Genomic DNA, 23,165 nt, shown 5'->3' on the forward strand with positions numbered 1-23,165 from the left:
CCGACCCTGGGGATCCTCTGGGGGTCAGAGGATTTCGCTCCATGTGCTTCTTTGTGGGTGGGATGTGATGGCGGGCGGGGGGGTGGCAGAGGGTGGAGCAGTTATAGGCGGCTGCAGGAATCACCATATCTCAGGCAAGGGGCAAGGTATTATAACTTCAGGTAAATAACTTCAGCCAGTCCGGGAATTGAACCCTTGCTGCTGGCCTCGCTCTTCATAATGAACCAGCTGTCCAGCCAACTAAACCAGCCCCGGTCGGAGAGGGAGAAGTTAGAAATGAGATGGAAGGGAAAGAAAAAGGTGTGATCTATGCCGGGCAAGGCTCATTTCGGAAGGCTTCGGCCAAAGGTGTTTTTTCAAAGTATCGCATTGCTCTCACACTCAGCACTCAGCTGCTGTATCATCAAAGGGGAAATGTCATTTTGAACATAGCTAAACGTGCTCTCATTTTTTTGACATCAATGCCCCGGAGGAAATGATTGTTCATGAAACTATACACAACGCACAAATGGGTCATAAGAGGCATGTACTGCATCAGTTGCTCATTTGCAATTGCGGAAGCCATACCAATGTGTAGACTTGGGTAACTGTTAGATGTTTCTTCTTGGAAGAGAAGGAAATGAATGATTCACCTGAAGAAAGAGCTGTTTACCTTTTCTGTACAATTCTGAGCTGCCGCCTTGAAGCAAAGAATTTCACGGCACATGTGGATTGAATATGAGACAATGCAGCTTTCCTGGGCAGTGCCCTGGCACTTCGCCCTGGCAATGCCAACGTGGCAGTGCCAACCTGTGCCTGGGCTCTTCCAGGGACAGGCCCTCATGGGAGCCTCATGGGGGTTCCATTAATGTGTGGTGGGGGAGGGGTCTGGTCTCTAAGGGTGGAATCTTGCAGGCAATAGGGAGCGGGGGAATGTGGACACGGTGGGGGGGGGAATGCCAGTGATACCTTTCCAGTGGTGAGGTGTTGGGGGGGGGGTGAAGCTGCTGATTGTCCATGGGGGGGGGGGGGAGGGGGGTGAGCCCCCAGATACCTCTGTGCTGGGGGCTGTTGGGTTTCATTGGTGATCGGGCTTCCCGATCTCTGTGGAGCCAGTTGCCAGCTCTATCCGGCCCCGCCCTGCCTGAGTGATGGTGTAAACATTGCCCACTCATTTTCTCAGGATCTGGGGAGAAAATTGGACTCTGCAGGAAAGTTATACCTCAGTTTTCAGTCTGAACCTGACACTTTCCCAAATTCTGTTAAAATTCCACCCCATGTTTGCGTCACAGGGAGTAGAGAATATTACATTTTTAAAAATGAAAATTGGAGAAATATTTGAATCAAGAAGCCACACAAGGCAATTGGAAAGGGAGCCGTGAGGCAGTGGGATTAGTTCTGGATTGCTCGAGCAAAAATCCAGCAAAGACATAATCGGCCAAATGGCTTCCTTCTGAAGTGTAAAACCCAGAGGGTTCAAGCTAGCTGAGTTAAGATCTGAGGGACATTGTGCACAAACTGAAACATAATCAAATATTAATCTGCACACACTGAACAAGATAACAGATGGTTTCGACAGATGTTGGCTCCTTATTGGCTTGCAACCTGTTATCTTCATAAGTAATACTACCACTGAGGCTAATGGAAACTGGCACCATCTTGGGAATAACTAAACATCCCAGCTAGCCATCTGTTGCTCTCTGCCACATTAAATCCTGGAGGCTGCGTATAGTTCATCAGTAGAAGGTTGAATGGGGACACCGCAGCCTTTAACACCCGCCTTCAGCTTTCTGCCCCCTTACTCTCGTCAGTCCTCCACAGAAAATGGCGATACTCACGTGGTTTTTCATGATGGGCCCCGCGGTACGCTTCTTACTTATGAACTGATTCAGCATCATGTCGCGAGGACCTAGTTTCTCGAGCTGGATTGAGACAAAGGCCTCTGGGGGTCTGCAAAGGCAAAACAGCAGAAGTGAATTCCTGGGCACATCTCTGTGACAAACAATCCAGAAGTAATAAAAAGGAGGAAAAAGAAAGAAAGGTATGGTGAGAAACTAAGATTGTGTAAACTTGAAAATAAAAATGCTCAAAACCCTGGAACCTACAGACATCCTATTGGCATCTGAAAGGGATGGGTGGCTTAGATTTCCCAGACAACTCATTAGATGTAAACCTGCTCCTTCTCATCAATCGGCACTCAATTAAAAAGTCATCAATGAAGCAAGTTTCCATCATTCATCACAGGTTGAGAAGACACACTAGGGCTAAAGCTGTCATTCTGCAAAAATTGGGTCACTTCTGTGACAACAAATCAATTCTGTGGCAATGGGTCATTTGGTGGCTATAAATTAATTTCATTGAGTCAATTATTTGGCAATGTTACCCTTCAGCCAAGCTAAAACATAGAATTGACTATCATACAGACAGCTCTGCCTCGCATCAAACTTTAATCCACAGCCTGCTGCTTCTCCTCCTCGTTGACCATATTTACAATAATAAATTAAATTGTTGCAGTCTCTTTGTCACCAGCGAGTTTGAATCTGGTTGGAAACATGAGGTAAGTCATTATGCTGAAGCTTGTTTACAGATGGAGGATGCAGTGTTGTATAATAACAATAATGATCTTTATTGTCACAAGTAGGCTTACATTAACACTGCAATGAAGTTACTGTGAAAAGCCCCTAGTCACTACATTCCGGCGCCTGTTCAGGTACACAGGGAGAATTCAGAATGTCCAATTCACCTAACAGCACGTCTTTTGGGACTCGTGGGAGGAAACCGGAGCACTGGGGGAAACCCACGCAGATGCGGGGAGAACGTGCAGACAATGACCCAAGCCAGGAATCGAACCTGGGACCCGGGAGCTGTGGAGCAACACCATGCCGCCCTTAAGGGATGACCCTGTGATTCTGCACCTCCAGTGATTAAGGTTGTCTGCTGGAATCACTTTTCCAGATCGCTGCTGTAAATTATTGACAAGCCTAGAAATAGTCAGCAGAGTCGACGGATCCATGTTGGCCACAAACAAAATCTAAGCATTAGTTTAATGTTTTCATTAGAAAGACGGAGGTTGATGGGTAACCTGATTATGAGGGGCATGGATAGAGTTGATGGGCAGGCACTCTTTCCCAGGGTGGAGGGGTCAGTCACCAGGGAGCATAAGTTTAAGGTTCGTAGGACAAAGTTTAGAGGAGATGTGCGAGGCAGGTTTTTTACGCAGAGGGTGGTGAGTGCCTGGAACGTGTGGCCAGTGGAGGTTATGGAACCAGATACATTAACGGCGTTCAAAAGGCATCTCGACAAATACATGGATAGGTGGGTATAGAGGGATACAGCACAAGGAATTGCTGAGGGTTTTGGCAAAGGTTGGTATCATGACTGATACACCTTGGAGGGCCGAAAGGGACTGTTCCTGTACTGTATTGTTCTTTGATTAATGCCAAGCTATAATTACTGAAAATTTGTTAGGTAAATGCAGGTAACAGAGGCTATTTGGTTCATTAACACAATCTCTAGAAACCTATGTTCCCTCTAAGTTGCCTCTTAAATACTTGAGGGCTTCTGTCTCCAATACCAATTATCGCCGGTTCATCACAGACATTCAAGAACTGTTTCTGGTCTTCCGCCTTATTGAAAACTGGAAGGAAGGTCTCATTTTAATTCCCTCCTTCCCTCTCCCTTGGCCAGATATCTGGCAGCAATTGAGGCCTGCCTCCGATCTCCAAAGATCCTTTTTTTCTGCCCATCAGTCTGGGTAAGGCAGGAGGGTGGCGGCAGTGGGGCGGGGTGTGTGAAAAAGAGGGTGGAATGCCCCAGAATCTCGTTAAATTGGACAGTGTTAACGAGGGGAAACAGGAAGTTATGGCACATGTGATGTCCAGTGCAGAGTTCAGGAGTCACAAAAGTATTCTCATATGTTGTTTTTGTCATTCCAATGTGTGGTAGTCACCACTAACCATATTAGATGTATATTAGATGTAGTATGGTAAGACTCCTGTACTAGAGGTACATGGGTAAATCCCTGGGGTTCTTCTCCTATTACGCCCAGTGGGTCCCTAACTATGCGGACAAGGCCCGCCCACTCATTCAGTCCACAGTCTTTCCCCTGACGGCTGAGGCCCGCCAGGCCTTCAACCGCATCAAGGCAGACATCGCCAAGGCCACGGTGCATGCGGTCGACGAGTCCCTCCCCTTTCAGGTCGAGAGCGATGCATCGGACATAGCTCTGCCCTCCACCCTCAGCCAGGCAGGCAGGCCCGTGGCATTATTTTCCCGCACCCTCCATGCCTCCAAAATTCGGCACTCCTCTGTCGAAAAGGAGGCCCAAGCCATTGTGGAAGCTGTGAGGCATTGGAGGCATTACCTGGCCGGCAGGAGATTCACTCTCCTCACTGACCAATGGTCGGTTGCCTTCATGCTCAATAATACACAGCAGGGAAAGATCAAAAACGATAAGATCTTGAGGCGGAGGTTCGAGCTCTCCACCTATAATTACGAGATTTTGTATTGCCCCGGTAAGCTCAATGAGCCCCTAGATGCCCTATTCTGAGGTACATGTGCCAGCGCACAAGTGAACCAACTCTGGGCTTTACTCGATGGCCTCTGTCACCCGGGGTTCACTCGGTTCTTCCATTTCATCAAGGCCCGCAACCTGCCCTACTCCATTGAGGATGTCAGGACTGTCACCAGAGACTGCCAGGTCTGCGCGGAGTGCAAACCGCACTTCTACCGGCCAGATCAAGCGCACCTAGTGAAGGCCTCCCGCCCCTTTGAGCGCCTCAGCATGGACTTCAAAGGGCCCCTCCCCTCCACCGACCGAATCACGTACTTTCTGAATGTGGTCGACGAGTATTCTAGGTTTCCCTTCGCCATCCCATGCCCCGATATGACTTCTGCCAGTCATTAAAGCACTCCACAGCACCTTCGCCCTGTTCGGTTTCCCCGCTTTCGTCCACAGCGATCGGGGATCCTCCTTTATGAGCGATGAGCTGCGAAAGTTCCTGCTCAGCAAGGGCGTTGCCTCGAGCAGGACAACCAGCTACAACCCCCCGGGGAAATGGGCAGGTGGAGAGGGAGAATGGGATGGTCTGGAAGGCCGTCCTGCTGGCCCTACGGTCTAAGAATCTCCCGGTCTCCCGCTGGCAGGATGTCCTCCCCGACGCGCTCCACTCCATCTGATCGCTCCTCTGCACTGCAACTAATGAAACCCCCCATGAACGCCTCTTTGCCTTCCCCAGGAAGTTCAGCTCCGGGGTTTCGCTCCCAACATGGCTGGCAGCTCCTGGACCCGTTCCCCTTCGCAAACACGTGCAGACCCATAAGTCAGACCCATTGGTCGAAAGAGTCCAACTACTGCGCGCAAACCCACAGTACGCCTACGTGACGCACCCCGACGGGCGCCAGGACACAGTCTCCCTCTGGGGACCTGGCACCCGCTGGATCCCCACCAACGTCCCACCACCCGACACACCCCCCCTCCGGTTGCCTCTGCGCCACTCCCCCTCCCCCCAGCGCACCTCACCACAGCCCCCGCCCCAGGAGGATCCGTCCTCCCACTGGTTCCACTCGGGGGCGATGAAGTCGAGGACGACACGCTCCCGGAGTCACAGGTGACCAAGTCGGCGCCCACATCACCACCAGGACCCAGGCAGTCACAGCGGAGGATCAAGGCCCCCGACAGACTGAACTTGTAAATTTTTCCACCACCCCTGCCGGACTCTTTTTTTAAACAGGGGGTGAATGTAGTAGTCACCACTAACTGTATTAGATGTATATTAGATGTAGTACGGTAAGATTCCTGTACTAGAGGTACATGGGTAAATCCCTGCCTGCTGGCTCTGCCCAGTAGGCGGCGTATAAATATGTGTGCTCGCCGGAGCTGCTCCCATTCTGGTAGCAGCTACAGGGGGCCACACATCTTTGCTCAATAAAGCCTCGATTATTCACTACTGTTATCCACCACTGTATATAATTGGCAGACCTGTGGCCAGCTCTCAGTGCGGGAGCTGCAGCAGGCTGTCATACTTCTTAGCTTATTAAAACCACTGTCCTCTTCTACAACTCGACTCGTGTGAATTGATGCTCCATCAGTATCAATGTCGCGCATGCTTGTCTTTGGCTTCAAAACGCTACGTCCAACGATAAGTAAACAACTGGAGTCAAAGAAATCTTATTGTTGGCTTTGAATGTTATAAACAAAATGGCAACCTAAACATCACACAGATGGCTGTTTGAAGTCACTTTCTATTTATCTACACGGCTGCTGTCTGAGAATTGTAGACCTCTCCAAACAAAAGGTTTTAAGATTGATTTTACCTACAATTTCTACAATGTTTAAAGATAAATTAAACCTCTAAAGGCACATAGGCTAGAACTAAAAAGCTGACATTGGAATAGTAAGAGGCCATTCAATTCGATCATAGCTGAATATCTACCTTAACACCACTTTCACGCACATCAGTTGGTCTTGATGTCATTAGTCTCCAGAAATCCATCAATCTCTGTTTTGAACATGCTCAGTGACTGAGCTTCCACAGCCCTCTGGGGTAGGGAATACCACAGATTCACCCTCTGAGTGAAGAAATTCCTCCTTATCTCACCCTCCACACATAGGGTATAACATAGACCTGGGAGGGTGGAACCGAGTGGTCGGGAGTGGGTGGGGGGGATTCGATGGGCAGGTAGGGGAATTGTCGAGGGAAGGTGGGTTGGTGGGGGCACCGGACCCCAGACCCTGAACCCTAGACCCCTGCCAGGAACATGCACTGCAGTATACCCACCAGAGGGTCACCCGCTTTGTGGTGGTCTGCTGTGCCCTCCACAAACTGGACCCCATGGGAGCAGCCGGAGGATGGTGGACAGACAGCGACGGGGGTCTGGCATGCTCGGAAGACCGGAGAGGCCCTCATTCTCAGACGCTTCTCATAGGGCTGGGCTTCACCCGTCATTTCCCCCCCTCTCCCCTTCCTACCCACTCCCCCTCGCCCCTCAACCCCCGCTGATCCACCTCCCCCAGGCCATTTCCCTACCTGCCCACCGAATCCTGCCCCCCCCCCCGACCACTTGGTTCCACCCTCCCAGGTCTATGCTGCACCATTCCAGGGTGATGGGCCTGTGTTGACATTGCCAAAGGATCAAAATACGAGGCAGGAGGGTGATTTTAATCTGCTGTGAGGTGAGCTCTGGTGCTCCTCAATCTAAGTCATAGTCTGACTCCAGCCATTTTGCTGACAGCACGCTCATACCCATCACCGGCACGTGGTGTGCCTTGGGTCACCCTGATCGAGGACCACCGTGCCCAGGGGGCTGTGGCCAGGAGAGAGCAGAAGGTGACAGGGGGAGGGGACCGGGGGGGGGGGGGGGGGGGGGCGGCTGGCAGTGCAGAATAACGTGACAGGGGCTTCACATGTCTCGGGTGTAATGGTGAACAATCGTGACCCTAACTGTCCCTAGCTACCGATGCAGTCCAACGTACATCTGAGCGATGCTGCCATCAGTGGCTGCCTGCAATATCCATAGGCAGCTTCTGGCAGTGGGTGTCCACATGTTCCTTGTGGTGTACGGTCATCCTGCACCAGGGCGAACAGAGCACCCACCACCTGCCTCAACAGGCACAGCCGTCAGCGCCATTGCTGCTCAGACATGATCAGGAAGCTGATTATCTGTTACCTTCCTGCCCCTCGAGCATCAGCTCTGCATCCCTGTGCACCTTTGTTGCTGGGGCCACTGCCCGTCCCCAGTGCTGTGTAAATTGCTATATTGTTCAAATTCTCTCTCAAGTGCCTGCTTCATTCATCCGATTGCTGCCACCATCTCCGGAAAGCTGCTCCGGAAAAACCGAGTGGAGGTGGCAGCACGTCGCGCAACTGACACAAAATCCTCTTCGCAAAACTGCAGGGACGGCCTACCCCAAACCCACCTCCAGGACAAAATTCAGCCGTCTGACTCCCCTTCAGGGGCATTCAACCTATCAGCGCTGGTGCCGGGGATCAGGCTCTGCAGCAGATTTTCTTCTTTATTCATTTATGGGATGTGGGCGTCACAAGCAATTGCCCTTCAGAAGTTGGGGATGAGCCACTTTCTTGAACGAGTACAGGACATGTGGTATAGGTACATCCTCAGTGTGGTTAGGAAGCAAATTCCGGGATTTTGACCCAGTGACACAGTGAAATAAATAAGAACTAGTTCCAACTCAGGAAGGTGAGAGGGGAAGTGGCAGCTGGTGACAGTCCATGGGCTCTCGTCCTTCCAGGTGGTTTTGAAGGTTCTTTCGTAGGTGCCTGGGTGAGTTGCTGTGGTACATCTTGTACGTGGTACTCTCTGTGCATCAGTGGTGGAGGGATTGAATGTTTAAGGTGGTAGGTGGGCTGCCAATCAAGCAGGCTGCTTTGCCCTGGATGGTGTTGAGCTTCTTGAGTGTTGTTGGAGCTGCATTCATCCAGGCAAGTGGGGAGTATTCCATTACACTCCTGACTTGTTGATATTGAGCAGGCTTTCGGGCGACAGGAGGTGAGTTACACACTGCAGGATTCCTAGCCTCTAACTTGCATTTTCCTTTCCCCTGGACACAGAAACTGCACAAGTTCATAAGATATAGGAGCAGAATTAGGCCATTTGGCTCTGCCATTCGATCATGGCTGATCCCATCCTGGCCTCAACTCCACCATCCTGCCCATTACAACCCATTGGCAATTAAAAATCTGTGTAACTCCTCCTTAAATTTACTCACTGTCCCAGCACCCACTGCACTCTGGGGTAGCGAATTCCACAGATTCACAACCCTTTGGGAGAACAGTTTCTCCTCAACTCTGTTTGCTACCTCTTACCCTAAGGCTATGACCCCTCATTCTCGACTGTCCCACAAGAGGAAGTATCTGATCCACGTTTACTTTATCCATACTTCTAATCATTTTGTATACCTCAATTTGATCTCCCCTCCTTCTTCAAAACCCTGGAGAGTATAGGCCTAAACTGTTCACTCTCTCGTCATCTCTGGAATCAACCTAGTGAACCTCCTCTGAACTGCCTCCAATGCCACTGCATCTTTCCTCAAGTAAGGAAACCAAAAAGTTCAAGAAGTATAGGTTGGAAAGACAACCTCTTCCCAAAGGAGGAAAGTTCCAGGCGTATAAACTACAGCATCTGTACAGGTGGTATTTCACCTGTTCCAATCTCTGTACCCCTTCACTGGGGGATTTCCCACATCAGTTGTTTATATTTGTCTTTCTTTATTGCAGTCACTGCACCTTTGCTTCTCGGAAACAGGAAACAGATACTGACTGAAATGTGACCTAGTCATACCTTTTTCTGGTAGAAAGTAGTTGCTTTCGACCTCCGAGGGAGCGGGAAACTCCGAATGACATGGCGAGCTGTTGGCTGTCCGATTCTCTGGCAGTACCACAGTGATTCGCCCCAGCTGAGCTGCCCGGACTTCTGGAACTTGACATTCCATCCTTAAAAGTTGATTAAACAAGATTCAGCATCAATGGCGAACACAAGGTAGCCTATGAGTAATTGAAGTATATGTATTGCTGCACTGAAAATAGATAATGCTGGAAATACCAAACAAATACCCTGGCGAGAGAAACAGAGTTAACTTTCCAGGTCAATGAGCCATTGTTAGCAATTCTGATCAAAGGTCATTGACCTGAAAAGTAAAGTTAGCACCTTTCTCTCTCTCTCCACAGACGCTGCCTGATAAGAACATAAGAACTAGGAGCAGGAGTAGGCCATCTGGCCCCTCGAGCCTGCTCCACCATTCAATTAGATCATGGCTGATCTTTTGTGGACTCAGCTCCACTTTCCGGCCCGAACACCATAACCCTTAATCCCTTTATTCTTCAAAAAACTATCTATCTTTACCTTAAAAACATTTAATGAAGGAGCCTCAACTGCTTCTCTGGGCAAGGAATTCCATAGATTCACAACCCTTTGGGTGAAGAAGTTCCTCCTAAACTCAGTCCGAAATCTACTTCCCCTTATTTTGAGGCTATGCCCCCTAGTTCTGCTTTCACCCGCCAGTGGAAACAACCTGCCCGCATCTATCCTATCTATTCCCTTCATAATTTTATATGTTTCTATAAGATCCCCCCTCATCCTTCTAAATTCCAACGAATACAGTCCCAGTCTACTCAACCTCTCCTCATAATCCAACCCCTTCAGCTCTGGGATTAACCTAGTGAATCTCCTCTGCACACTCTCCAGTGCCAGTATGTCCTTTCTCAAGTAAGGAGACCAAAACTGAACACAATACTCCAGGTGTGGCCTCACTAACACCTTATACAATTGCAACATAACCTCCCTAGTCTTAAACTCCATCCCTCTAGCAATGAAGGACAAAATTCCATTTGCCTTCTTAATCACCTGTTGCACCTGTAAACCAACCTTCTGTGACTCATGCACTAGCACACCCAGGTCTCTCTGCACAGCGGCATGCTTTAATATTTTATCGTTTAAATAATAATCCCGTTTGCTGTTATTCCTACCAAAATGGATAACCTCACATTTGTCAACATTGTATTCCATCTGCCAGACCCGAGCCCATTCACTTAACCTATCCAAATCCCTCTGCAGACTTCCAGTATCCTCTGCACTTTTCGCTTTACCGCTCATCTTAGTGTCATCTGCAAACTTGGACACATTGCCCTTGGTCCCCAACTCCAAATCATGATCTGCTGTGTTTCCAGCATTCTCTGTTTTTGTTTCCGATTGACGGTCTTTTGTAGTTTCCTGAGGATGAGAGGACAAGCAGCCTTCTCTCGAGCCTCGACCTATTAACCAACACTTGGGAGGTTTATGTGGATGGTTCCAGATGATCATTTAGATTCCCCACCATCAAGGACAGCAACAAAACTCTGCTCAAATAATTTCCTCATCCTCCCCCCATCCCACGGTATGAGTGAAACAACTAATGTGGAGGAAGTGAGGAACAACGGGATGTAAATATGCGTGCTGTGTGTCTGTGAAACAGTCCACCATTACACCCCTTCATGGAGATCCACCAGGAACCAGGTATGGTTCAACTGATTCAAGTACAGGGGATTTGTCAAGGTATTTGTCTTCACTACACTGTTGGTGAGCCACAGATACAGCAGGCACAAAACATGGGGACTACTCCCTGGAAATGAATTCCATGTGGCTCAGACATTTTTTGCGTGAGTTCAGGAAATTCCTGCCTGCCATGTCTGCATTATGATTGTTTTTGCAAAGCTGAAGCCATGTGGGACAAGAGTCCTGTGCAGATCATGGGGGGGGGGGGTGAGGAGAAAGATAACAGTTCTTCCTATAAAATGGCGAGAGTGAGAGAACAGAAAACCAGGAGCATGGTTCCAGCAACCAAGGGAAAGATAGATTCCACAAAAAGAGATTCTCATACCTTCGAACCCATGGAATGAGCGGCTTTTTCATTGGGACAGAACAGAGCCTGTTGAACAGCTGCGATCAGGGAATTTTTCTGTACTGTTTGACAAGCCAAGGCTACCTGCATGTTATCCACTCCGTGCTTTGCCATCAACTACAAGGGATGGAAAAGGAAGGTTACAAATCGGGAACATTGCAAAGTAAAGTTTACTGAAGTTAAAAGGGACACTTTACTTTGAAAGTTGCAAAATGGGGAGCAGGTCAGTCAAATGAGTTAGAAATCAATGAACCCCATCTTAGAACATAGAACATAGAACAGTACAGCACAGAACAGGCCCTTCGGCCCTCAATGTTGTGCCGAGCCGTGATCACCCCACTCAAACCCACGTATCCACCCTATACCCGTAACCCAACAACCCCCCCCTAACCTTACTTTTTTATTAGGACACTACGGGCAATTTAGCATGGCCAATCCACCTAACCCGCACATCTTTGGACTGTGGGAGGAAACCGGAGCACCCGGAGGAAACCCACGCACACAGGGGGAGGACGTGCAGACTCCGCACAGACAGTGACCCAGCCAGGAATCGAACCTGGGACCCTGGAGCTGTGAAGCATTTATGCTAACCACCATGCTACCATGCTACCCTTCTGCCCGCTCCCTTCCTCTCTGAAATTGACTGACTCCCTCACAGTTCCATGGGCTCATCCCTATCCAATACTTCGCTGAGACAACCATTCCTCATGGGAGTGAGTGCCTGCAGGCTACCAAACTGTGCGGGACATCATGACCAAGCCGCTCCCTTTTTCAACATGGGTGCGGTAGAGGCACTCCGACTCGATAGCAGAGAAACAAGGATCTGCGGCTCAAGAGAGAGCTGGCAAATTCCTTCAGCAGCTGTCAGAGATTTGTGGTTGCTTCAAAATAAATTGTATCACTAAAAATTAAAGAGTGCGAGAGGGAGACAACAAAAAAAAACTTAATACTGGACACAGCTCCCCCTCTGTGTGAGGGAGCAACAGGCATTTTGTAAAATACACAGAAATGGTGAAGTCACTTTTTTTTCCATTCCAAAGGCCAACAAAAAAATCTTTCCTTGGCAACATCTGACCCTTAACACAGACATGTATGGAAACCTCTGATGTAAGTAGCACTTTTATCAGATATTTCTGGAAGCACTTTGACCCTGAACATGGCGTTGTGCCGCTATTTCAAGCTTTAATTGAAATATTTTTTAAAATTCATTTTTTGGGATTGAGCGTCGCTGGTTAGACCATGATTTATTGTCCATCCCAATCCCTAGAAGCTCTTCAGGAGGTGGAGGTGTAGGTACACCCACAGTGCTGTTAGGGTAGGGCTGCCAGGATTAGATCCTCTCTTATTGAAGATGATCGTTGCCTGGCACTTCTGTGGCAAGATTGTTACTTGCCACTTGTCAGCCCAAACCTAGATATTGTCCAGCTCTTGCTGCATGTGGAAGATCGTTGATGAAGCAGCTGAAGATGGTTGGGCCCAGGACATTACCTTGAGGATCTCCTGCAGTGATGTGCTGGAGTAGAGATGATTGACTGCCAACCACCATAACCATCTCCCTTTGTGCCAGACATGACTCCAACCAGGGGGGAGTTTCCTCCTGATTCCCACTGACTCCAGTTTTGCTCGGGCTCTTTGACGCCAAACTCCGTCAAATGCAGCTCACCTCTGGGGGTCAGCTCTTTTGACCATGTTTGAGCCAAGGCTGTGATGAGGTCAGGAGTTGAGTGACCCTGGCGAAACCCAAATTGAGCGTCCATGAGCAGGTTACTGCTGAGTAAGTGTCGCTTGACAGCACTGTTGATGACCTCTTCCATCGCTTTGCTGATGATTGAGAGTAGACTGGGGAGGGCAGTAATTAGTTGGGTTGGATTTGTTCTATTTCTTGTGTACCAGGACATACCTGAGTAATCTTCCACATTGCTGGTAGATGCCAGTATTGTAGCTGTACTGGAACAGCTTGGCTAGGGGTGCGGCAAGTTCTGGAGCACAAATTTTCAGAACTATTGCTGAAATATTATCAGAACCTGTAGCCTTGGCAGTATCCAGTGCCTTCAGCTGTTTCTTGATATTGCTTGGAGTGAATCGTATTGGCTAAAGACTGACATCTGTAAGGTTGGGGACCACCGGAAAAGACCGAGATGGATCATCCACTCGGCACTTCTGGCTGAAGATTGTTGCAAATGCTTCAGCCTTGTCTTTTGCACATATGTGCTCCATCATTGAGGATGGGGGATATTTGTGGAGCCTCCTCCTTCAGTGAGCTGTTTAATTGTCCACCACCATTCACGACTGCATGAGGCAGGACTGCAGAGCTTCGATCTGATACATTCATTGTGGAATTGCTTTGCTCTGACTATTACTTGCTGCTTATGTTGTTTGGCATGCAAGTATACCTGTGTTGTAACTTCACCTCATTCTTCGGTATGCCTGATATTGCTTCTGGCATGCTCTCCTGCACGCTTCATTGAACCTAGGTTGACCCACTGGCTTGGTGGTAATGGTAGAGTGGGGGATATGCTGGGCCATGAGGTTGCAGATTATGGCTGAGTACAATTCTGCTGCGGCTGATGGCCCACAGCGCCTCATGGATGTCTAGTCTGGAGTTGCCAAATCTGTTCGAAGTCTATCCCATTTAGCACTGTGGTAGTGCTACACAACATGATACAGGGTATCCTCAATGTGAAGATGGGACTTTGTCTCCATAAGGACAACTTCTACCAATACTGTCATGGACAGATGCATCTTTGCCAGGCAGGTTGGTGAGGATGTGGTTAAGTTTGTTTTTCTCTCTTGTTGGTTCCCTCACTACCTGCCATGGTTCTAGTCTAGCAGCTATGTCCTTTAGGACCCGGCCAGCTCGGTCTGTGGTGGTACTACCGAGTCACTTTCAGTGATAGACATTGAAGTCCCCCACCCAGAGCATATTCTGCGCCCTTGCTACCCTTAGTGTTCAACATGTGGAGTACTGATTCAGCAGCTGAGGGGGAAGGTATGTGGTAATCAGCAGGAAGTTTCCTTGCCTATGTTTGACTGAGTGCTATGAAACATGGAGTCCAGAGTCGATGTTGAGGACTCCCAGGGCAACTCCCTCCCGACTGCATACTGTGAGACAAGACAAAGCCAGGGTTAGTGATAGTGATATCTGGGACATTATCTGTAAGGTATAATTCTGCGAGTATGACTATGTCAGGCTGTTGCTCAATTTTGTGACCCCAGTCCCAAGTTCCTAGGCATTAGACTTAGTCAGGAGGACTTTGTAGGATTGACAGGGTTGCTGGGTCCGTCCAGTTTCATGCCTTTGTGTTTTCTTTGTCGTGGTTGAATACAACCAAGTGGCTTGTTAGGCCATTTAAGAGTCAACCACATTGCTGTGAATCTGGAGTCACATGTAAGCCAGACCAGGTAAGGACAGCAGAGTTCCTTCCTTAAGGGACATTAATGCACCAATTTGGTTTTCACAACAATCGACAATGCTTTCATAGAATCATAGAATCTCTACAGTGCAGGAGGAGGCCATTCGGCCCATCAAGTCTGCACCTACCCTCTGAAAGAGCATCCTATCAGACCAACTCCCCCTCCTAACCTGCACATCCCTAGATACTAAGGGGAGATTTATATGTCAATCTACCTAAACATGTACATCTTTGGATTGTCGGAGGAAAACAGAGCACCCGGAGGAAACCCATGCAGATGCGAGGAGAAAGTGCAAGCTCCACACATTCACCCAAGGCCGGGATTCAGGTCCCCAGAGGATCATCCTGGGTCTCTGGGTTACTATTCCAGCAACAATACCACTGCACAACCACCTCCGCCCATTGAATGCTGCCAACTCATTCAACAATTGTCAAGTGTCACCTGGCCTTACTCAGCATTTAACCGTGCACACTTCCTCGGCTTGGGACAATGGATGAAAATTGGGGGCAGGATTTTCTGGCCCTTCTCGCTGATGGGACCTGCCGAAGGCGGTCCCTGCAGCAGATTCCCTGGCGGCACTGCGAGCAAGCAATGCAAATGGCCGTTGACATTGGCAGGATTGGACAATCACGCTGCAGACCAATGGTGAGCCACCTCTGCCACAGGAAAACATGCTTCGGAGGGAAAATCCTGGCCTGGGAGAGGGAACACTGGCTTATTATTTCTCCTGTGTAAGTGACACAAGACCAGTTGTAACACCCAGAGCGGGATTCTCCGGTCTCCAACGCCGAAACCGGGTTTATTGATCGGCTGGAGAATCCACGTTGGTGCAGATATCGGGAGCGGCGCCACTTGAGCGATTCTCCGCCCCCTCCAAAGCAGCGTACTCCAGGAGTATGCCGCACGCCGTATGGACGGCTTCAGGACGTTACCTGAGGCCCTCCCTGATGCTCCGCCCCCAACCAGCTGCGTTCCCTATGGCGTGGGTCTTTCAGGCTATTTTATTTTGGGAACTCAGAACACAGTCGGGGGAGAGCCGATCCGCGGGCAGTGGGGGTTTTGGCGGGGGCTGGGGGCACTGGTGGGGGTTGGTCCAGGGATGGTGAGCCTGGCCAAAGGGGGGGCACTATTTGGCAGGCCGGGTCCACGCACGGCCGACGCCATGTTGCACGGTGCGGCATGCGAGGCTACGGACCCGGAAATTCTCCGGCCGAATCGGCAGCTGGAGCCGGGTGCTCTCAGTGCGTGCCTGATAGCCCCCCACTAGACGGAGGATTGGTGGCCATTTTGCATCGATTTATGAGTCTTAAAAGGCCACCATTCCCATGCCGGCGTCAGGACATAGTCTCCAAATCGGAGAATCCAGCCCCCTATCTCCACCATCAGCACAGCTGAGGTCAGGGATAATTTCTCCACTAGAGTTTGGCCAAATGCTAACTACAAGCACTAAATCAACAGGACAGAGAGTGAAGTAGCAATGCCAATTGCTACAACAGACAATAACACAATTTCAGCATTGGCTCCACATCAGAGTTCCAATCACCGGCAGACGTCACTTTTGCTCATTTAAACTTTGTTATGACCTGTGTGCCTTTTTCTAAATTTCACCAGTGTTATCCCTCTGTCAAATTCCACTTAAACACTCCAGCAGCTGGTTCATCTCACAGAACTGGAGCAAAAGTAACAGGATTGCTATAAGTGCCGCAGAGATTGATGAGGAGCATTGCCGGTATTTAGTGCATAGACTGAAAGTGAACAGTGATCACAGAGAACCTCACAATTCCTGACACCGGCAAACAGACCCTCTGATTCAAGAGTGACGACTTGGATAGAATCCCATTGTAACCAGAGTGGGAGTGGGAGGAATTCCCAGAGTGGGAGTGGGAGGAATTCCACCAGAAGGCTTTTAAAATCACCACATCCCAAATGTTAGTTTTCAGTTTTGCACTTAAAGCGTATCTTGTAGTGCAGTGGGTAACACCCCTACCTCTGGGTCAGAAGCTTGAAGCCCCACTTCAGAACTCAATAGCCACGGAAGGGACGTTCATTACTTGGCCAAACAGGTTGATTTTCAACCTGTAAATGCAGATGGTAAAGAGAGGGAGATGTTCCTGGTCAGCCATACTGCAGAAGGCAATAGCAAACCACTGCATGTACTTTACCAAGCATAATTATTGACTAATCCAATGGAAGTCCATGGTTGCCAACAGCCTCTTAGGGCATGGTACCTGGAGGAGGAAGGCCTTAGTAAAGTGAGTGGATGGTTAGTCCGAGAAAACGGTGTGGTATTTATTTCAGTAACTAACCATCTCAATTCCATTGTATAAAGGGAGAATTTTAACTCCTGACAGGAATGGACAACAATCCGATCCAGTTGTTACTGTCAGAGGCTTGGTCCATCTTACTTACGGGGCTTCATTTTAATGCCATAGTTTGGGGTGCAGAGCTGCAGCTAGCAGGCTGGAGGGGAGAGGGTGATGTTGGGATAAAGATTTGAAGGTGACAGCAGCAAGGTAACCTGCAAGTGAGTGGAGTGGGCTTTGGGTACAGATTCTCCCAGTATGGTTTAATATGAAAGGGACTTTCAAAACATACAAATAAATAAATAGAGTGAATAAAAGAGATATTCCAAAAATCAAAGAACCAGAGTCTAGGATTCAGCATGCAAGATTTCAATCTATCTGGATTCAGGTACTTAACATTGTGAATTAAGTGTAAGGTCCCTGGACAGTATGTCTTTATAGATGATCAAAAATGAAAGCAATTGGAAGTGGAGGTAACCAACGTGACGTGGGCTACTTTGGGAAATAAAAGCCCGGGAATAGGGATATCGAAAAGGTTCCCCGGTTTTTAAGATGTGACAAGTGAAGTTTCACGAAGGGTTTGGCATCTTTGTAGTGCCCTCAGAGAAAACTTATTTCTCTAATTCTGGCCTCTTAAGCATCCACCCTTGGTAGCTGTGCATTCAGTTACCTTGGCCCCAACTTCTGGAATACCCTCACTACACCACTCCACCTCTCTACCTCACTTTCCTCCTTTAAAACGCTTCATAAAACCTTACTTGTTGATGAAGTTTTTTGGTCACCTTCCTCAATATCCCTTTAGGTGGTTTGGTGTCAAGTGTTGCTTTATAATACTCCTGGTGCTACATCAGTACAAGTTGTTATTGTATGTTTCTATTATTTTACAGACTTGAGAAAGACTCTGCGAAAGCACACTCCCAATTCTATGCACAGAACTGCAGAAAGTTCCAGCCAGCCGAGGTTCATCTGGTAGACAATTTCCAAAGGGTGCCAGGTGACGCTAATTGCACACCGGAGGCCGCTTAGGCTTTTGCAAGTCAAATTGTGCAGTGCAGAAACAGGAAGGGCTATTTTTCGGTCAATGAACAAAGGGTATGATGTCAAGCTGAGGATTCTCCAGGACAGTGTCACGTCTCTTGTCTCCTGCAACAGTCCAACATTCAAGATTCCTTTCAGCGAGATAACAAACTGGATGGGTGGCTTTCAAGAGATTCCAGTTTTTAAAAATTCATTCATGGGATGTGGGTTGGCAAAGTTGGCATTGGTTGCCCCTACAATTGCCATCAAGAAAGGTGGTGGTGAGTCTCCTTACATACATTTAAATGGCTTGCCAGGTCACAGACTTAACAATGTTGCTGTGGGTCTGGAGTCACTCAAAGGCCAAACTTGGTAAGGACCTGTGATGTGAAGGTCAATGTGAACATAAGTCCCTTAGAAAAGGAATCTGGGGATATAGTTATGGGGAACAAGGAAATGGCAGATATTCTGTATAAGTCTTTACGGTGGAAGATACTTTGAACATCCCATTAATACTAATGAATACAGAGAGCAATTAAATACCATCATCATCACCGGAGAAGTAGTATTAGACAAATTAATGGGGCTAAAGGCAGGTAAGTCCCCAGGCCCCAGTCCCCTTGCCTTGGAGACCCCAAGCGAGCGCCGGCTAGTAACGGTCTCCCCAAACGGAGACCAGGCATTGGGGGGGAGGGGTCTCCCAGAGGATCGGATGTGGAGGATGCGAGGTGTCAGCCACTAACTTGGGGGGGGGGGAGGGGAGTTGGTAATCTGGGTGGCAGGCAGGACTGATGCCAGGAGAGTGGCAGTAACTTACACTGGCAGCTCAGTGGAAGTCGTTAGTCTTCTTCCTCCTGGTCAGGCTGCCCTTACTGACAGCTGCTGCCACTGCCTCCCTGGCGGCATTGGTGACCCTGCTGCTGGTCCTCCGACCCCCTCAGAGGAACACGATATCCCGCCTCACATCCACAGCATCGAGGAGTCTGGCCAGGTCAGTGCGGTGCAGGTCTACGCGCTGCCATGCTTATGCGTTGATTGGGGGTGAGTGGTGAGGGAACATTTAGAAGAAGCTCCCTCTTGTTAGCGGCGAGATCCTGAGACACAGGTCAAACAAATCAGATGGCGAGACAGAATCTCGGGGGGGCCTATTGAATACGGGTCGGTTCCTATTTCTTATGGTCTTATTATTGATATCAACCATTTATTCCAGATATAGTTAATCAACATAATTTAAATTAATTGGTTGCCATGATGGGATTATTTACTCATGTCTCCAGATCATTAGTTAAAGCCTCCAGATTATTCAGCCAGCAACATAGGGCTGGCTTTTACACCACCCCTCAACCATCACTGATTTAGAAGACGGTGGTGAGGCTGTCTCTGCTTTGCCACTTTTCCAGCTCACCCCACAGCCAATTAATGGCTGTCAGGTAGTTAATTTGCTTGATTTGGACCTTCTGCCTTTATAAGCCTCTGACAACTCTCTAGTTCCAGCAGTGCCACCCAGGAATGGTGGTCACTGCCAGGACTGCATCTAGTCCCCAACAACGATCATCGAGGGAGTGTCTCTCGAGAATGACAGGCCCTAGAAAGGGGCACTAATGGAGTGCCTTTGAATGTTTGCCATTGCCTATCCACTGTCATCACTTTAAGTAACGTTCCCCAATCGATCATAGCCAACTCGCGCCTCATTTTATCGTAATTTCCTTTGTTAAGATTCAGGACCCTAGTCTCAGAAGCAACTACTTCACTCTCCATTTTGATGAAAAATTCTATCATATTATGGTGCAGGAAGGTGGAAATCTGGTTGGTAGATCAGCCATGATCTCAGTGAATGGCACGGCTTGAAGGTATGTATCGCATGTGTATGCATACGCAACGGCTGAAAGTAAGACGTTGGGAACCATTATTGGGGGTGGAGTTGTGACATGCAAAATAGGAATTTCTGGAGAAAAAGAGTTAGGCCCATCTAGGTGTCACCTCGGCTCAATGGTAGTTCATAGGAACATAGGAATTAAGAGCAGAAGTAGGCAATTCAGCTCTTCGAGCCTGCCCTGCCATTCAATCAGATCATCTCTTCCTGGTCTCAAATCCACCTCCTCACCTCTTCCCCATATCCCTATAACTTGCTTTTTATCAGAAATATATCTATCTCCTTCTTGAAATCATTTAATGATTCCGACTCCACCGCACTATGGGGCAGTGAGTTCCACAAATTCACCACCCTCTGCCAGAAGACATTCCTCCTCATCTCATTTCTCTCAGTCAGGAAGTGGTCTGTTAAAGTCTCACTCCAGAGACATGAGTACAAACCTAAGATTGGTGCTTCCAGGAAACACGGTAAAATAGAGAACCTTTCTGGTAAATGTCAAGGGTTCCATCGTACTACTGGAGGACAAGTAGGGTGTTGAGGCGAGCACTTCATTGACTGTGTAGCATTTGGGATGTCGCGAAAGGCACTTTTGCATCTTTATTCCTTTCATAAGTACATTTGGCACCTACACTACTTTTAATTAGGCTGAAAACCTGTGATAATATGCTAGTGAGTCCTTTCATAGATTATCATAGAATTTACAGTGCAGAAGGAGGCCACTCGGCCCATCGAGTCTGCACCGGCTCTTGGAAAGAGCGCCCTACCCGAGGTCAACACCTCCACCCTATCTCCATAACCCAGTAACCCCACCCAACACTAAGGGCAATTTTGGACACTAAGGGCAATTTATCATGGCCAATCCACTTAACCTGCACATCTTTGGACTGTGGGAGGAAACCGGAGCACCCGGAGGAAACCCACACACACACGGGGAGGATGTGCAGACTCCGCACAGACAGTGACCCAAGCCGGGAATCGAACCTGGGACCCTGGAGCTGTGAAGCAATTGTGCTATCCACAATGCTATCGTGCTGCCCTCCACAATGCTACTGTACTGCCCTTTTATGAGTGGATATACCATCCAGAGGAAGATTCAAGCTGCACCCAAGATTCGCCAACAACTGCCAGTTAGTTGCCTTGCCAGCAAACATTCATTTACTGTGAAATTAGCATCAGATAACAAGCTTCTGTTTTCTCTCCATTTCAGTTTCAATTTTTTGTTAGAAGAACTTGATAGTATTAGATTCAGTACTCCTTTCTTCCTCCACTGACACAGAAGAAGCTGAATTGATGACTGTCAGGACTGCTGATGCTGTACCATCATTTTACTCTTCATCACTGTGTTCCTCTTCATCGCTGTGTTCCTCTTCATCACTGTGTTCCTCTTCACCACTGTGTTCCTCTTCATCACTGTGTTACTCTTCATCACTGTGTTCCTCTTCACCACTGTGTTCCTCTTCATCACTGTGTTACTCTTCATCACTGTGTTCCTCTCCATCACTTTTTATTACTCTTCATCACTGTGTTCCTCTTCATCACTGTGTTCCTCTTCATCACTGTGTTCCTCGTCATCACTGTGTTCCTCTTCATCACTGTGTTCCTCGTCATCACTGTGTTCTTCTTCATCACTGTGTCCCTCTTCATCACTATGTTACTGTTCACTACTGTGTTACTCTTCACTACTGTCTTACTCTTCGCCACTCTGTTCCTCTTTACCACCATGTCACTGTTCACCACCATGTTACTCTTCACCACTGTGTCCGCTTTACCATCATAGAATGTTATTCCTAATTCCTTATTGCGATGTTGAGGAATAATCAAACAGAGGATAACTGGAAAATTCAATTTAAGAACCATTGTTTTTATTAAACAGTCCCACATGGTGTTGATCCAGAGAAATACATACAAATACCTTGAAGAAACCATGAATGTTATTTTCCTGCTTAGGCTGGGTGAAATCTCCAGTGAGTAGAAGCTTGATTAAAGATCTGAGTGATTGTCTGATTTTTGTTTCTACTGTGGTGGAACAGGTCACTTCAAGTAAACGATTCCCGGAGCTGGATCTAGTCACCTCCATTTCTTCCAATCTCCTGGTTAAACATGGAGGCTGACTCTTTACTCAGCTGACATTCCCCAATAAGCAAATGTCTCACCTGAAGAACTGACTCCTTGGTACGAAAACTGAACTTTCCTATCTGGTTTTCATCAACTTCCTTGATTGCTAATGGTAAGCTTGAGGGAACGTATCTGTAAACAAAAATAAAATTAAGGAAAATTAATAAATTGGTACAATGGACATGTAATGGGCAAATGGATTTTAACAAAGTTTTCTATTACACTCTGATAAGAAACTCACATTTCATTGACCACTTAAGAGCCAATGCCCATCCATCCTCAATTTTGAGGCAGGCAGGGGGTCTACCTGATCTAAGGAGGCCTTGTGGTGCGATGGTAGTATCTTTATAGCTGGGCCGAAAGCTCTGGGTTTGAATTCATCACCAGGACTTGCTGGTCACGGAAAGAATGTTCATAACGGAGTTCAAAAGCTGACAGTCTCGTCCAGAATCCTTCCATCGCTTCCCCATTATTCCTCGAAGGGTAAACCATAGTGTGGACGTGAAGATACGCTAAAAGAAAAACCCTACCCTAGCCTTGAGTGGGAAGTGGGGGATCTCCCTCAATGGGCACCTTTCAACTTCAGGCACCTTCCCACCGTGGTTTGCATCCCACGAGTGCTCCATCTCACCCTGGCCTTTCCTTCAGGACACTCTTTCCTGTGAATGACCTGATCCTGGGTCTTAGGCTCTTAAGACTGCTTGTAATCCCAGTCCTGGCCACTACTGGCACAGGCACTGTGGGCAATCGTCGGCAGCACTCGGTGGTGGGGGTCACACCCGAGGGAGGAAAGCCCCTTGAAGAGGGGCTCCAAGACTGTGGGAATGCGTTCTGCACTGACTCATTGGGTGGCAGAGTGGGGAACCCCACCATGTGGAAAATCCTGCCACAGGAATGAGAAAAGAAGGGAGAGGGGAACAAATAACTGGGAGCCTTATGAGGCAGATCACAATAGAACTGATACTAATGTAAACTGTTGCAGAATAATGTGCTCGAATTTCACTCTTGCAGGAGTGGGAAACGGGGCCGAGCCGACGGGGTGGTTATACAGCAGGTGGCCAATTACCCT

General features: G+C 48.3%; 1 protein-coding gene across 1 annotated transcript in view; it reads right to left on the bottom strand.

The window, feature by feature from the left end:
- The window catches only part of LOC119967914 (coiled-coil domain-containing protein 162-like), a 208,669-nt gene that overhangs the window by 141,269 nt on the left and 44,235 nt on the right, over positions 1–23,165 (bottom strand). The window contains exons 7-10 of the mRNA XM_038801010.1: positions 22,135–22,228; positions 11,354–11,491; positions 9,280–9,431; positions 1,818–1,929 (exon numbers count right to left, since the gene is read on the bottom strand). Coding sequence (XP_038656938.1) covers positions 1,818–1,929; positions 9,280–9,431; positions 11,354–11,491; positions 22,135–22,228 — 496 coding nt within the window. The remainder of the gene's footprint in view (positions 1–1,817; positions 1,930–9,279; positions 9,432–11,353; positions 11,492–22,134; positions 22,229–23,165) is intronic.

The sequence above is a fragment of the Scyliorhinus canicula genome, chromosome 6 (genome assembly GCF_902713615.1).
Source record: "Scyliorhinus canicula chromosome 6, sScyCan1.1, whole genome shotgun sequence".
In the NCBI taxonomy this organism is placed as follows: Eukaryota; Metazoa; Chordata; class Chondrichthyes; order Carcharhiniformes; family Scyliorhinidae; genus Scyliorhinus; species Scyliorhinus canicula.